The sequence below is a fragment of the Hevea brasiliensis genome, chromosome 17, assembly GCF_030052815.1.
Source record: "Hevea brasiliensis isolate MT/VB/25A 57/8 chromosome 17, ASM3005281v1, whole genome shotgun sequence".
NCBI classification, from domain to species: Eukaryota; Viridiplantae; Streptophyta; class Magnoliopsida; order Malpighiales; family Euphorbiaceae; genus Hevea; species Hevea brasiliensis.
This window is the reverse complement of record NC_079509.1, coordinates 7,613,555-7,629,149: the sequence shown is the minus strand read 5'-3', so window position 1 is coordinate 7,629,149 and position 15,595 is coordinate 7,613,555. Positions and strand designations below refer to the sequence as shown.

The 15,595-nt window shown below is 36.8% G+C and overlaps 2 protein-coding genes across 3 annotated transcripts; both read right to left on the bottom strand.

The window, feature by feature from the left end:
- Positions 1-442: 442 nt before the first annotated feature.
- Positions 443-8,235, bottom strand: LOC110665284 (transcription factor GTE10). Of its 2 annotated transcripts, XM_058139335.1 has the most exons (11): positions 7,892-8,235; positions 5,955-7,295; positions 5,770-5,818; positions 5,530-5,687; positions 2,291-2,365; positions 2,102-2,168; positions 1,926-2,006; positions 1,735-1,850; positions 1,552-1,618; positions 1,349-1,479; positions 443-1,265 (listed from the first exon to the last, which is right to left on the bottom strand). In XM_058139335.1, exons 2-11 carry the CDS (start codon positions 7,275-7,277, stop codon positions 1,017-1,019), a joined length of 2,316 nt encoding a protein of 771 aa, XP_057995318.1. In that variant the 5' UTR covers positions 7,278-7,295; positions 7,892-8,235; the 3' UTR covers positions 443-1,016. The 2 variants fall into 2 exon arrangements, with proteins under 2 accessions (XP_057995318.1, XP_057995317.1); XM_058139334.1 differs by having other exon boundaries at positions 5,955-8,235.
- Positions 8,236-12,349: 4,114 nt separating this feature from the next.
- On the bottom strand, positions 12,350-14,402 carry LOC110665283 (uncharacterized). The gene has a single exon (XM_021825333.2). The coding sequence runs from the start codon at positions 13,599-13,601 to the stop codon at positions 12,684-12,686; it is 918 nt and encodes a 305-aa protein (XP_021681025.2). The 5' UTR covers positions 13,602-14,402; the 3' UTR covers positions 12,350-12,683.
- Between the last annotated feature and the right edge of the window lie 1,193 nt (positions 14,403-15,595).

The following is a 15,595-nucleotide window of genomic DNA, read 5'->3' as shown; positions in this document are numbered from 1 at the left end:
CCATTAACTGGCAGTTTAAGCTCTATGTGCTCAGATGCTAAAGAAAATATTTTCAGATGTCTTGTTACGCATCAGCATCCTGGTATTTTGACTGCTCTTCTTCCTGTTTTTATACAGCAGCGTTTTCTTCTTGCTTTATAGACTCGAATTAAAATAAATTTTTTAACTTCGTTAATGAATATGATAACTCATTGATAAATCTAATTTTTTTTTTTTTCAAAAGAAAAGTGATTTAAATTACAATAACCTTGAAGTCTCTTTGTTGAAATCTTTCACTGAAGACTCGGAACAATAGAACAATCGCTGCTGGAGATTTAGGAATAAAGAGTCTGTCAGCAACATCCAAAACTGAAACTTCACGCAACCATGGCAACTCTCAACAGCACAAATTGAACTAAAAGGATAGGAAAAACAACGGTACCCGAGGCAGACCCAGAAAGCATAAGAAAAACAGAAATAAAGAATGTCATTTCCATGTGACTCAACAACACCATATTACAATTCCTAGTTTTACTCTCCTGCCTAAAATTGACATTTACATCTTACACCCTTCTCCCAATCCACCAACTCAAACAACAAATAGAATGTCTCCTCAACTCCGGTAAGATGCAGTCAAAAAGTGCATCACTCCATACAAACTACAAATACCCTTTTTACAAACCACAAACTCAGGCCCCTCGTTCATCACTAGCCCACAGCTCAGTAGTCACTCGCATGGCTAATCATATCCCAACTTTCAACCTATTTCCCCAAATCGAGACTGACAATTAACACAGATGACAGCGAAAAGCCATACTGCTGATCATGTTTCTCCAAAGACTCTTGTTAAGTTTCATTTCTTTCATAGGATTTGGCACCCGATGTCAATTAGGAACAGGGTACAACATAATGTTCCCATATAACTGGACCGTGGAAGAGATGGGAGGAGATCCAAAATGCACAGCACACCCATAGCTTTCAGGAAAGCCATTTCCTAAAATCCTTGAATTGACAGAATAATATAAACAAAAGCCTCATCAATCAATTTCTCCTTCCTCAACATCTTTGTCTAACTCTGAAACATTTTGGGGTGGTTCGACTTCCTCCTCCTCATCATTCTTCATGTATAGTCCCAGTTGCTCCAATGGGTTACAACTCCCTTGAAGAATGAAATCTGGGCTTGTCTCCTCCACCAAGCTCGATAACTCTTCATCATGTGCAGTCCTTAGCATTTCAAGGTCTTCCATTAACTGACTGTTCTCATTAATCTCAACAGTCTTTTCCATCTGCACAGAACCATAAAACTTTTATCTACATTCCCAGAAGTTGTGGAGTTGGCCTTCACATAAAATAATCTGTTGGCTTTTACCTGTTGCAATGCTTGACGTGCAGCTTCTCTTTCCAGTTCCCTCTTCCTTTTTGTTTCAGCTGCTGCTTCAGCTTCAGCTTTCCTTCGAGCTTCTTCAGCAGCCTTGGCCTCAGCTTGCATCCGAGCCTTTTCTGATGACAAATTAAAGAGAAAATTTATCCACCGTCAAAGATCTTAAAACATTATCCTAACTCATTCCAAACCTTCTTTTTGCCGCCGCTCAAGTTCCTCCCTCTCCACACGCAATTTCTCAGGATCCCACTTTTCACCCTGCACTCAGTATATGACATTACAAATGACAATACAACCAGAATGCACAAAGAGTTAAAAGCATTTACCAAATATTGAAGACAATTGCCAAGATAATCAAATATGGTGAGACCAACCTTTTCAAGTGCCTTTTCTCGAGCTTTTAGTATTGTGTCCGCAAAACGGTTCCTTAATAAAGCTGCACGATAGAGCTTATCCGGGGAGACTTGTCTCCCAGGTGGAGCACTCTCCCCTATAATATTATAGCACGTTGGTGAGATGAAGCCCCAAAGTAACAGCGGCAAGTCTTCTTAAAGATTATGCTTACCCTCTTGCTGGCCATCGGTCTCAGCAGTAATTGGCTTACCCCACGACTTTGGATCAATTTTGGCCAATCCATTTGCAGATTCTGAACATATCAGAAGCATTACTTCAGGATAACACTAGCCTAAAAGAGAGAAAAGAACTCTAGACATGCATGAATCACAAGATCTAGAAACTCACGATTCCCAATTTCTGGACTGTCCACACTTCTTTTTTGGTCTAAATTTTCTCCAGATACCAAGACTTCCTACAATTAGCGAGGCATAAGAAAAGAAAAATCAACAAACCCCATGTGCACGAGATGAATGCCAAAATATATTTGATACATGGAGTGCCCTGGCCCAAGGCAATAGCACTACCAAGAAATACCTTTGTCACAGCACCAGGAACTGATGCTTTAGCTGCATCTGATTCACTCCCGGATGAACTGCCAGAATCCGAATCTGTAAAGGAAGTTAGAACAACAGCAAAAGAAAATTAGACTATAAACAAACTAGAGGCTTTCATACCAGTTATTTACATATATAAATCTTAATTTAATACAGCAATCACATATGTTGCTTAATAATTAAGTAGACAACAATGTAAGCCTGGCAACAAGAAGCCTCACACAAACAATATGGAAATTTTCTAATTTCCTCACCCAACCAACTTGGGAATTGAGAACATCATCTCCTAAATATTGATGAGATTAGAACACGTGGAGCCAAATGCCTCATACCAGTGGAGTTTGAAATCACATGCCAAAATCAGTTAATAAGAAAAACTTGTGAGGCTCTCTGCATTTCACACCTACATGCAATCAATCCCAGAAGGTGGAAACTAGAATACAAGATCAACATTTGATAAATCATTACAAATCCTTTGCTTTACTCTGGATCAAACATGAATCACAAAAAGAAATTCCACATATGATGAAAATAGTATTTGCCCATTTTGAAACGCGACATTATGCATTCAATTAAGCCACAGCTCTCCATTCCAAAACTTGACAACCGTGCAAAAAGAGTGAATATATTTGTGCCAATGTATAAGATATAGCAGTTTAGCTTAAAAAATGACCCTCACGATCCAACCATTTCTTGAGTACTCCCCCAGACAGTTAAACTCCTATCAACATTCTCTGACCAGCTAGATCTCTTACTGTGCCTAATCTTTAGGTTGACTAAAATTGGCCAGATGAATAAAATTTCACAAAATGAAAATGAGTCGACATTGCTCAAATTTCTTGGCCAAAATTAAATATTGAAGTCCAACAACATAAATCAAATTTCAATTTGCACAAGTTTGATGCACTCAGAGTTGAGCATTGCAAATTTGAGCCATGACATCCTAAATTGTAGACCAAATACTAGAATTTTTACCAGTCAATCTCCTTTCACTTTCTCGTCATGCTATAAGTAACATGTTTCACCCAATAGACATTTAGGGCTTTCCAATAACACCTTCAAGTTTCAGCAAGCAATTCCACCAAAAGTTTTGTTTCAGTTAATTTTTGCTCACAGACCAAAAAAAAAAAACTTATATGCATGTAACATGCCCTTCTCTAGATATTTCTGTACCCCTCTACCTGTCATTGACTGAATGATCCTAGCCGCACTCTCTGTTTCAGTCTGTCTTTCTCTTCACTGCCTCCAATCTTGCATCTTAACCCACTTTTGATCTCTCTCAATTTAGTGATCATTAACAATTTAACACTCAATATCACCTAACGTTCTTTACTCTGATTTAGCACCTACATCACAAATTAGCAGTAAAAATTGCTTTGAGGCTGGAGAGCTTTGTTGGGTAACATTTCAGCTTTATTTATTTAATTTTTTCAATGCAGAGGATATTGTATTCTAATGCACGATGCAAATTTCTTCCACTATTATTTAATCACATCACAAAAAAACATGGCCTGCTAGTTTCAAATATTCTCAAACCATGGTTAAAAAAGTTATTCCTTTTAACCATAGTGCCCCCAACTAATAAAATATGGTCCCAACTCCACACTTGACCATTATGTAAAATCTAAATTATTAGAAGCTACCTAGTTCCACAAACTAGATTGTACCTGAGCATAAGCCTCAAATATCAATGATAGCCTTAGATCCAAGCTTGTTGTCATACTTGGATAAGTGAACCATCACACTTAGAGAATACTACCTATGATCATAATTAAAATCCAAATTACAAGAGACAAGACAATGCTAGAACATAAGGCTCAGATACAAGGAAAACCTTCCTAGATATAGGACTACCCAACAGTCCCACAATGAATTTCAATTAAAAAAAATTCCAACTTTATACATCAAAAGAAATATATGCTTAAAGTCTATGGGACAATAAAAATTGTAATCCCATCAATATGCAAGCAAACCTTAAAGATTAAAAATAAATGAATAAATAGAACTTTTTGAGTATGTTTTCTTTCAACAAATATTTCATGTAAGGACATCAAGCTACCTTTGCACAGAAGCCCATGTTGGAACAGTTCAACACAAACCCACTGACAAGGTACAAGTTAAGCAATCAAAATTTTACTATTGTTTGTTAATAAATGTGACTATATTATTATTATTATTATTATTATTATTATTATTATTATTATTATTATTATTTTGAAGATAAAGGTGACTATATATTATTATTCACAATATATATGTACCAGCAATTACTAAAATATGCAAATCAAAGCTTCATGGAGGCTCGATTAACAGTGTAGGAAATTGATTTAAAATGACACCATACTGAAAAAGATAATTTCATAAATTCCAAATAAAGTGTCAACAGCAACAAAATATTCAGAGTCCACTTCAGAATTCAAATGATCAAGAATACAGATTCAAGAAAAAAATTCAGCATTCAATAATCGGCAATGAATAATATGTTAACGAAGTTTTCTACAATTTAAAAGATAAAAAAATGTCTAAATTATCTTCTCAGAAAGCCCTGAGATGACAAATACTAGGGGTGTGCAAACAGTCGGTTCGGTTCCGAACCGAACCAAACCGATAAAACTGAAAATAGAAAATAAAAAATTTTAAAAACCGAACCGAACTGATTGATAAGAGAAAATCAAACCGAATCGAACCGAATCGAACCGATAAATATTGGTTCAGTTCGATTTTAAACCGATCAAACCGAAATTTATAAAATTTCATATTTTTAACATTAAATCTAAATAATAAAAACATAAAAACAAAAAAAATTAGAAATCAAAACTCAAAAATCTTAAGGTTCGGTTCGGTTTTCTTTGATTTCGATTCGATTCGATTCGATTCGGTTCGATTCAATTTGATTCGATTTTTTTTATTTCCTATATATATTAATAATTTCGGTTCGGTTCGGTTTTTTTGATTTTTTTATGAAAATAACCGAACCGAACCGAGTAATCCGAAATTATCAAAATTATAAACCGAACCAAACCGATTAAATTTTAAAACCGAACCGATTGAACCGAATTAATCGGTTCGGTTTAGTTTTTCGGTTTAAACCGAAAACTGCACACCCCTAACAAATACAGCTAAAAAGTGATGTTATTTTCACATGCTACATAACTCGAAACATTTTAAACAAATTCTAGAGCAAATGGGCAAAATCATAGATCAGAAGAAATACTAATCACCAGAAGAAGAGCCTGATTCACTACTAGTGCTACTTGAACTACTGCATTTACTGTTCTTTTGGGCTGCATCCTTCTCTATCTCTACTGAAGGGTAACTTGAAATAGGAGGGTCATTTCCACCAACAATGTCTATATCTTCATCAACTGGTTCATTGCCTAAAAATATCACAAATAGATTTGAAATTTCCAAGCGTTGCCTAGTATCTCACTATGCACAAATGTGGATTGGAATAATTACCTTTGCAACGTTGCAATGATGAATTGCTAAACCGAGACCTATTAAAAAGCTGGATCAACAAAAATGGCAAACAAAAAATTGAGAAAATCAAGGATTGCCCACACAGGCACACACAATCCAAAGAAAAAGATGACAATAAATAAATACACAAATGCAAAAAAAACAAGAAAGACAGAGACAAGTACCTCCATTTCACATGGTTCTGTTTTGGCCCGGTTTTTCTGTTTCTCAAGTAAATAATCATCCAAAAGCTTCCGCAATTTAAACAATGTATCATCACAGAGAGCATCAATATCAATCTCAATTTCATCCTCACCATTCTGGTCAGCATTATGACTATGCTCTTTTAGAAATTCAATAATGGCATCAGGTAATTCAGCCAGCAATGCTTCCAATTCAGCGCTCAACTTATGCTTATCCTCATCAGTCATTATCTGCCTAACAGGCTCCAACTTGAACTTCTTGTCATTTGGTGCACTTTTCTTCTTTTTTGCAGGAAGACTACCAATATTTGTTTCCATTTCCATAGGAACACCAGCTCTTGGAGGCACTGACTCCACATTAATGGTCACAGGAAGCTTCTTCTCTATAGCTTTCCATCTCACTTCAAAGTATTTACTTTGTGTCTCAGCCATGAAATGGACATCATTTCCAGGTGGGTTGTACTTCATTGCATTTGAGAAAGTTAATCGCACATCTGCAGCATACCCCAGTGGACTTGAATATGCACCTGAAGCAATCTTGCTCTTCACCGTACCCAAATCCATTGGATTTTTAATGACAGTGAAATAATCCGGTATGTTCAACCTCACCACATCGACTGGTTCACTGAAAACCCAACCAAATTGATGTGCCAACATACGGTTTAGTAAGGTTTCACACTGTTTCATCCACATGGCATTAGAAGTACTCACTGCTGCAGCTGGCTTTGCTGGTTCAGGACGTCTATATGAACTCTTTTTTAGTTGGGCCCCATTACGAACCGGAGGAGGCCGTTTCTTGCTCTGTGGAGCTGATACTTCAAAAGACTTGTGCAAGCCCTCTAGCGGAGGCCTCTTTTGGCCATCACTGCAACTCCTAATATCACTGGAAGGTGATAATACGACTGCATTCGAACTCAAAGAAGCCACTTTCCTTTGAAGGACCCTGACCTGCTCAAGTTCTCTTTTCAACTTAAATTCTAAATCCTTCCTCTCTGACCTTGGCATCTTTGACAATGGCAAGACTTGCATTGGGACGCCAAAACCATCATAACCATCTAGATTCAGACTCATACATTTCCTCTTGGGAGCATATGAATCCTCCGATGCTGTCATTTCAGCGTCAACTCGCCCAGAACTCCCAAATCCCTCAGATTCACCAACAGTCTCAACAGCATGCCTGTACTCAGGAATAAAATCAGAGGAATGCCCTTTAGAGTACTTCCTTGATTTCCCCATTGGTTGTGGAAGCCAACACTTCCTTGATTCCTTCTGTCCAACAAACTCTATAGGAACAGTTGGCGCCATAAGATTAACTCCCAATAACTGCACATGTCAACTTTGACAATTAAGTTTTATTCCTCAGCTCACTTTCAATAAATATGGATATCCGTAAGGTGCAATATCATGGCAATGCTCAGCTTCTGGTTCGCAATATAATTAGCTTTGATTTTCAACAGGACAAATTTTATTCAAAATTTTTAAAATTTTCAGGAAGGAGGTCAATATAACAATAATTTCAATTCAATAGCACCAGCAGTTCCCTTCTTTGGACATTATTGATCCTTTTTCTTGCAACATGTTTGGAGTTTAACCAAAAAGGCTCAACACACACAGTAGCCCTCCTGAAAGTAAATAATGTGGAGGAACAAAGAATGAAAATTACCATTCAACTGGGTCGCTAACAAAAATTCATCATCTCCAATGGCGAAAGAATTCTAAATGGTCCTTTAATAAAAGCCTGAAATCCCCGAGTTCACTGAATTCAAGCAATATTAACCCTCCCAAAGCCTAAAATACAAACCATGAAACCTAGAATCCGACAAGAAATCCGCACACTAAATAAATAATTTATCCCTATCGCCCAAAACTTTCCACGAAAGAATAAAATCCTCAAAAAGAAGAAAAATATATATACTTACGTAGGAAACAACCAAAGCTCCTTCGAGCAAAAACACCCAGAAGTGAAAACCCTAGATCGAATCGAAGCTAAATAAATGCATCGACCCGAACAACTCAAATACAATGTGCGATAAAACCCTACTAAGGAGGTTTATCCTTCACCAGAAATCCAATTCTAAATCTGGATCTCGCGCCCAAGCTTTTGATTCGTACAAACCCTAGAGAAAATGAGATTAGACAGAAACCGCTCTTCGCTATTATTCTTCACCAAAAGAGCGAAACGAGAAAAGAAAAAACAGAGGCAAGAAAGAGGTAGAGAGAGAGAGAGAGAGAGAAAGAGAGAGAGCGCTTGAAGCGTGAGATGGTTGGGTTACTTCGCTTCTCTACTTAAAGGCCCAATTGGCCTCTTTGCGCGCCTCTCTTGAACCAATCGCAGCCGTTCATCATGGACTCTTCACCTCCAAGGTCTAATATTTATCTAATTTTTGTCCACCGTCAAATTCGGGATCTAACGGCTGTGGTTATTCTCTGCCTTTCTAAGCAGATCGCGTTGCATTAATTATTAATTATTACAAAGTTCTAGAATCGAGAGTATAATAAAATAAATATATTTAATTAAAAGGCAAGAACGCTCTCGATTAGTTAAAATATGTACTCGCGGTCCACTGGCATAACTTGTGGTGCTTGACGGGGAGTGGGACACGTGATTGTTTGCGTGAGCGAGTGCCAAGATTATGGAGAAAATGAAAATTGAAAGCGATGATGATGGATAAGGGAAGTAGACAAAATCAGAGACCACGTGTCTCATTTGACCTTTTTACTGCCACGTGACGCGGCCCATTAAGTTGCATTCTCCCCCCAGGTGCTTCTTTTTTTCTGATCGGCGAGCCGCATTAGCTCTAATATTTCTTGCACAATGCAACTGTTACTGCTTGCTTTGGTTTATTCCTTTAAAAATCTTACCAAAGCCCTCTGGCCTCGTTGTAGGTCCTTCAACGAAGTTTCAACTAGATTAAATTTTTATTTTAAAAATTTATAGAATCAATTGTATGAATTATTTTTTTTATTTTAAATAATTTTAAATTAAATTTTTAAAAATATAAAACACTATTAGATTATATACAATACTCTTTTTTAAGCAGATCTATTCCTTCTTTTCTTTCCTTCATCTGACTTGACTCAACGTGCTGTATTTGTTTACTTGGAATTCTTCCCGATCGTTGCAAGCCGGTAGAGTAACTTTTGCTCAGTCCGTTTTGTCTACCATGCCTCTTTAGGCAGTGCAAACAGCTAAAATTCCTTATTCAGTTTGCAGTGAAATTGGGAAATGTATTAGGCAATTCGTGTGGGGATCGACAGAGGCTAAACTGAGAATTTCTTTAGCTTCTTAGGATAAGGTACAGTAACCTAAACAGTGTGGCGGATTGGGATTTCATAGTCTGGTGCAGTTCACTAAGATATAGTTTATGGAATTGGGCTGCAATTTATTGGCTAATGAGTCGGCATTGTGGGTCCAGGTAATGCTGTCTAAATATAAAATGCCAAGGGATTTGTTGCCTAATGTTTATATGCTTTGCCAAATTGCTCGTCTACATGGAGAAATATAGTTGCTATTTGGGATGATATTCAAAGTAGTATTTTCTGGGCACTTGGGAATGGGAGGATGATGCATTTTTGGTTGGACAATTGGGTGCCAGGATTGCTTTATTTGCTTAAGTTGACTACTGCTGAAGTTCCTTCTTTAGATAGGAACTTGAGGGTCTCGGAATGTATTTCTCACAAGGGGGAGTGAGATTGGACAAGTTTAGAAATTATATTCCTCATGATTTTTACTTCATATTGGCGCTGTGTTGCCTCCTTTTTCTTCTCAAGGGTGAGAGTCCATTTTTTGGATGAATTCAAAGATGGACCAGATTTCACTTAAGGAGACTTACAATCATCTAGTTGGTGGGATTTGGATGGAAGTTTCGACGAGCCAGAGCAAGGTCTGGCGCTGGTCTTGTCCCCATTGAGTTCGTATGTTCTTATGGCTTGCTCTTCACCAGGGTTTGCTAACCAATTGTGAGAGGCAACGGCGTCATTTATGTCATTCTGCTGTTTGCACTATTTGTTTTAATGCCAACGAATCCTAGTTTCACGTGTCGCGAGATTGTCCGTTAGCTTCGCAGGTTTGGAAGTTCTTGTTACCACATCAATGTTGGGACTGGTTCTGGGATATCAGAGTTCAGTGAAAGAGTGGGTTGTGCAGAACCTAGGTTAGTCTACTTACACTCATCAGGACCTATCGTGGCCGTTAGTTTTTGGGATGTGTTGTTGGCTGTTATGGAGACAAAAGAATGAGTGGGTTTTCCATGGTCATTTAAAGGCGTTGAGTCATTGGCTATTTGATGATTTGTCTCAAGCAATGTCATTTCACACGGTGTGTACAAAGCCAGACGTAGTTGCCAATGGTTCAAGAAGGGTGGATCAGATCATATTGTGAGTAGGAAAGGTCCTCCTCCTTAGTGGTCGAAGGTTAATAAAGATGGTTCTTTCTATTCATCTTCAGATAGAGCATTTGGAGGGGGTTTGCTTCGTGATTATTTTGGAAAATTGGTGCGGGGTGTTTGTAGTAAATCTGGCAAGGTGCCCTAGAGTGGAGGAGGAGTTATGGGCAACTTTGGAGGGTCTGCAATCGACACCAAGTGAGGTGGATCTGGACTGGGTGAATAACGGGCTTGAAAATCACAATCACAGCCCATTGGGTTATTCTTTCTGGTGACAAAAGGTTAGAAGCCCTTGCTTCTTTTTTAGCAGTTAACACTCTAAAAAGTCGAAAATCTTTGCTATTGGTTATTCTCTTATTAAATTATTATCTCTCCATTTCCTCTCTCTATTTTCCATTTTATTCAAACGTTCTGAGTAAATATTCCACTCATTTTTTTCCTCTATCTCTTAGACCCTTTCTTATTTCTTTTCTACAATATTTTTAATAAATAAAACTCTTACCACTTATTGGCAATGATACATTTGCGCCATTTACCATGTAAAATAAATCAATTTAATTGCTTCAACTTAAAAAAAAGAAATGTGATATCAGTAATTTAACTTTTTGAATTAAAAAAAAAAATACTTTCAATGAAAAGAATAATGAAATTTAAATCCTAATTGATGCTGTGATGAATTCTCGGGTTACCTTATTTCAATAGCATTTTACTTGCACACAAGAAATTAGTGATATTAGCACTCTAGTGACAGCGAGATTTCTAAATCCATTGGAGTGGAAGAATGTAATTGATAAATGTTCAAAAAGCATACCTTGCTGAGTTGCCATTATATTTTTATAAATGTTTTGTTATAGTAGCTGCCGATATTAAAGGTGATTGCCGGTTAAATTCGTGCATATCGCACTCATGGAGAGAGTGGCTCCTTGACCTCAACTGTGAGTCTCTGCTTTAGTACCCTGCCGAGCCCAAGCACAACGGGCTCCTTGCAAGACACCGAGCTTTGCCCATCTTGATAATGAGTTACTCGTTTTCATTTGAATTTTGAAAAACACAAAATAATTCACTTAAATATGTAATCGAGGTAAATTATACAAGCCGTCTCTGTATATAATAATATCATTCCTTAATTTTAATGTATAATACATAACTTAATTATTCGATTAACAATGAAGTCTTTATTTGATTTATTGTAATCGGCTTTGCCTTTTTTTTTAGTTTGAAAAGTTATTTTAACAAATTTTAATTAATATATTAAAAATAATTAATTTTTTAAGTAGCACTGCATTGATCCAGCATTTGTCACTGCAAGATTTAGAATAGACAATGAAAGCAAATTCCCATGAGGTTAGTGCGGTTTTATATTATATATATATTATGAAATCTATAAAGTTGAAATTCACAATCGACATATAATAAACAGGACATAAGTTTTTCTATTATAATATGATATTGAACATAAAAAATTTCCGATAAATAAAAGAACATTAAATAAAAAATTAAAAAAAAAATACAAATGAAATCAGCTACCCCATACATCCGAGAACACAGATCCAGATCGCCAGAACTTGAAAGGACAACCTCCTAGTAGAACATACCACTTTCTCGTATGCGAATCAGGAAAGAAATCAAACAGAAGCTTCATCATAGGATTGTCCGAGTTTCCACCAGGCGAACATCTTCTTAAAGCAGCCGTCACTCACAGTTCAGGGTGCATGTAAAAAGCTGCCACAGAAAATAGCCACCCAGATGGTATTAGTAGTATGGCCAGGACAGCTAAATACCAAATATATTAGACGAAAAATTTAAGAATATCAACTGATCATCAATGTACTCCCTCCCCACCTGTGCGCACACATGTCCCCCATTTGTTCTCTGGGCGTAAATTGTCAGAATCAGAGGAAGCCTGCTGGATTCCCTCCACCTTTCAGCTACCTTTCTACACCTTTTCCCATTTCAATTTCAAATCTCTCTTTCTTTTCAATCCATCCAAAATAAATAAAAGCAACCATTTAGATTCATAAGTATCATTACAATCAACTACTTGCTTTTATAATCTTTTTACAAATGCTATATCACTGAACGTCAAACACCTACACCCATATTCATATAAACAGAGGGAGGGAGCGAAGGGAAAGTTAATGAACAGTAGTTGAAAGTAAAAAAACAGCAAAGCTTAATATTCACAATTTTGACGTTATCATCCACAAGGATAGGTTACTCAGATTAATAAGCTAAATATTGCATAAGCAAACCCAGCCTACCATGACCTGCTTCGACAGATGGCCTGGGGAATTCGGCCTTTTCTCGCTTATTATTATTTTTATTTTTACAGACCCAAAGAGAGAGCAGCCTTCACGTCTAATCTCCATGCAAAGCCACCACCCTCCATTCTCCACACGTCACATGGTACAGTGATCGAGCTTCTCTCCTTCCCATTCCCACACGTCCTCTGGTTTAGCACCCTCACCCTGCACGTGAACGCTCGCTTGCTCCCTAGCGCCGCCGTCACCGGCACTTTATCCTTCATCACCAGCCACACCACCACCTCTCCTCTTCCTTCTCCTCCTCCGTCTACCATCTTCCTATACGCCTCGTTCGTCCACGTAACCGTTCCAAAACCATCAGATATCATCCCGGGACACGTGTCCCTCTCCAGATTCATCCTTCTCTCCTCGTCCGTACAGCCCAATTCATCCGCATCCACCCACGCGTCCGTAATACATTCCACTGTTACGCATGACCCAATAACCACCCTCATCACCTGAGGCATCACAACCGTATAATCTGACATGGCAAAACCTCCGGATATCACCATCCCATCATGACCCTTCCCATTGCTATCGAAACTAAGCCAGGTGGGAACGCTCTTTGCTTGCTTTGGTGAAAACAAGCCTACCGGTGTTTCCCTTTCGGAAGTGTCCTTACGGTCAGGAGTCTCCGGTAGGAGAGGCAGAGTCACCACCGCATCCACCTTCTCCTCGCTCAAACCCTTTCTTTTCTTAGTATTGCTACCATTATTACACCTCTTACTATTATTCCCGTTTGCGGTGCTAAACCTTCTCTTTCCTCTGCCAGACCTGGGACTGACCTCACTAATCTCCGGGGATAACCCACATGAGGCTGAACAGACGTTGGCCGGTTTGGGGGCAATCGGCCGGAATCTCATCATTATCCGATTAACTTTCGACATATCAGATACACCCCCACCGTACCTCGCTATGCAGCAACCTCCCCTACCGTCCATTTTGCACTTTTCCTCTCTCTAACACCCTGACTCCCTGTCTCTCCGTCCTCCCCTCACCTACTCCGATATCTCTTTCTACTTTTTGCCTTCCTTTCACTTAACAATGATAGGCACGCACCAGTTACAAAGTTGCAAAGAGAAGGACTGCATTTATAGGAACTGTGGGATGGACGCGTGTGGATCTCCGGCACGTGTGAAAGAGTAGGGTTTAACAGCACAGTAAGGGGTTGGCTGAAATCAGTAACGTGGTGTTGCGGTTTCCAGCGGGGCCCGCTCAATGTGAAGATTTCAGATTGGGCCCCGCATCATAGCCAATGGGTTCCCTACGAGTGTCCAGTTATGTAGCCAAAAGAGGGGCACGTATGCATCTGGCCTCGTGCGATGTGTACTGCTTTAGAGGGGCTTGCTTTGTTGTTTTTCAGTTTTTCGATTTTTTTTTTAAGGCTATTTCTGATAGTTCGAGAAGGAGCACACGTGGGCCAATTGTATTTGGATATCAACAAAGACCAATGTTGATTTTGCAGGGGACGGATGGCGCCACCTGGACAGTTGATGTTGACACGGATCTCGGGTCATATACGTGTGATACCGGTGATGTCATCACGTGGAAGAGAAAGAAAGAGAAGATAATTTCATTGGTCTTGGGAGTACATAATGCCATTGTATTAGTGTACATATTGACGAAAATGCCCTTGTTTAAAAAGAGCTGGCCTTGCAATTTGCTGGCCGTGTTTGCTTCGTGTGCGTCAATGCAGTTACTCAACAAATCTTGTAAATAAAAGAATAATTAATTGGTAAACAATTACACCCATTCTCTCTTTTTTTATTCGAACCCATTATCTCAAATATTTAGAATATTATAACTTTAATTAATATTATATATTAAAATATTAATATTATAATTAATTTAATTAATTTTATCCTTAAATTTTAAAATTATTATATTTCATCAATATTATATATAATTTTTTTTTAGTATAAATTTTTTTTGTGTTATTGACTCGTTATACTTTTCTTTAAACAATTGATGTTAGATTATTAATTAGTAGTAAATTATTATTTTTTTACAAAATATAAGATATTTGATTAATATGTCTTTTAATTCTCGAATTTGTTGCCTAATTAATTTTTTTATTTTAATAATTTAATGTATATTACTCTTTTATTAGACTTGATTAACTTTGAATTTTTATTTTTTATTTTTTTATTAAAAAAAATTGAATTTAATAATATTTATTTAAAAATTTATATATTAGATTTTATTTATTTTATAAAAAATTTAAAAATTATTTTTTAATATTTAGAGTATTTAAAAATTTAATATATAAAAAATATTTTTCTAATTAAATAAAAAATTAAGTTATTTTAAAAAAATTATTTTTAAAAATAGAAAATTATTTTTTATTTTTTAAATTTTAATAAATTTATTAAAATGTGAACATATTTTTTATATTTATATATATTAATTTAATATTATAATTAAATAATAAAAAATTTGTTTATAAAAAAAAATTTATAAAATATTTTTTATCAAAAATATATTTTATATGTAAAATATTTTTTATAAAATAAACGAAATATTGATATTTGAAAATTCATACATAAATCGTGCAACGGACGACCATGATAATGAATGTACATGTGGCAAAATGCAAAGAATGCAAGGCGCATGCCAATCCAATAAGAAGAGAGAATGTAATGTCAATCACGTTACTAGCTAGCTAGTATTAGAAGAGAAAGGAAGCAATTTTTGATTGGTATGCTGTGATCTAATCTAACCATTGATGCCCTATCAGCTACATTTATCCATCCACGAGGGTCCAGAAATTTCCCCTATTATATTTTTCTCTTCGACCCTCTCTCTCCTAATGTCCCATGGCCACCATCATTCTCAATTATAGACCAGTACTACAATTTTTTTTTTTTTTTTAACTCTGATGGGTTCATCTTAAAACAACAATCATTAAATGTTATGTGGAGACAGTGATTCATTT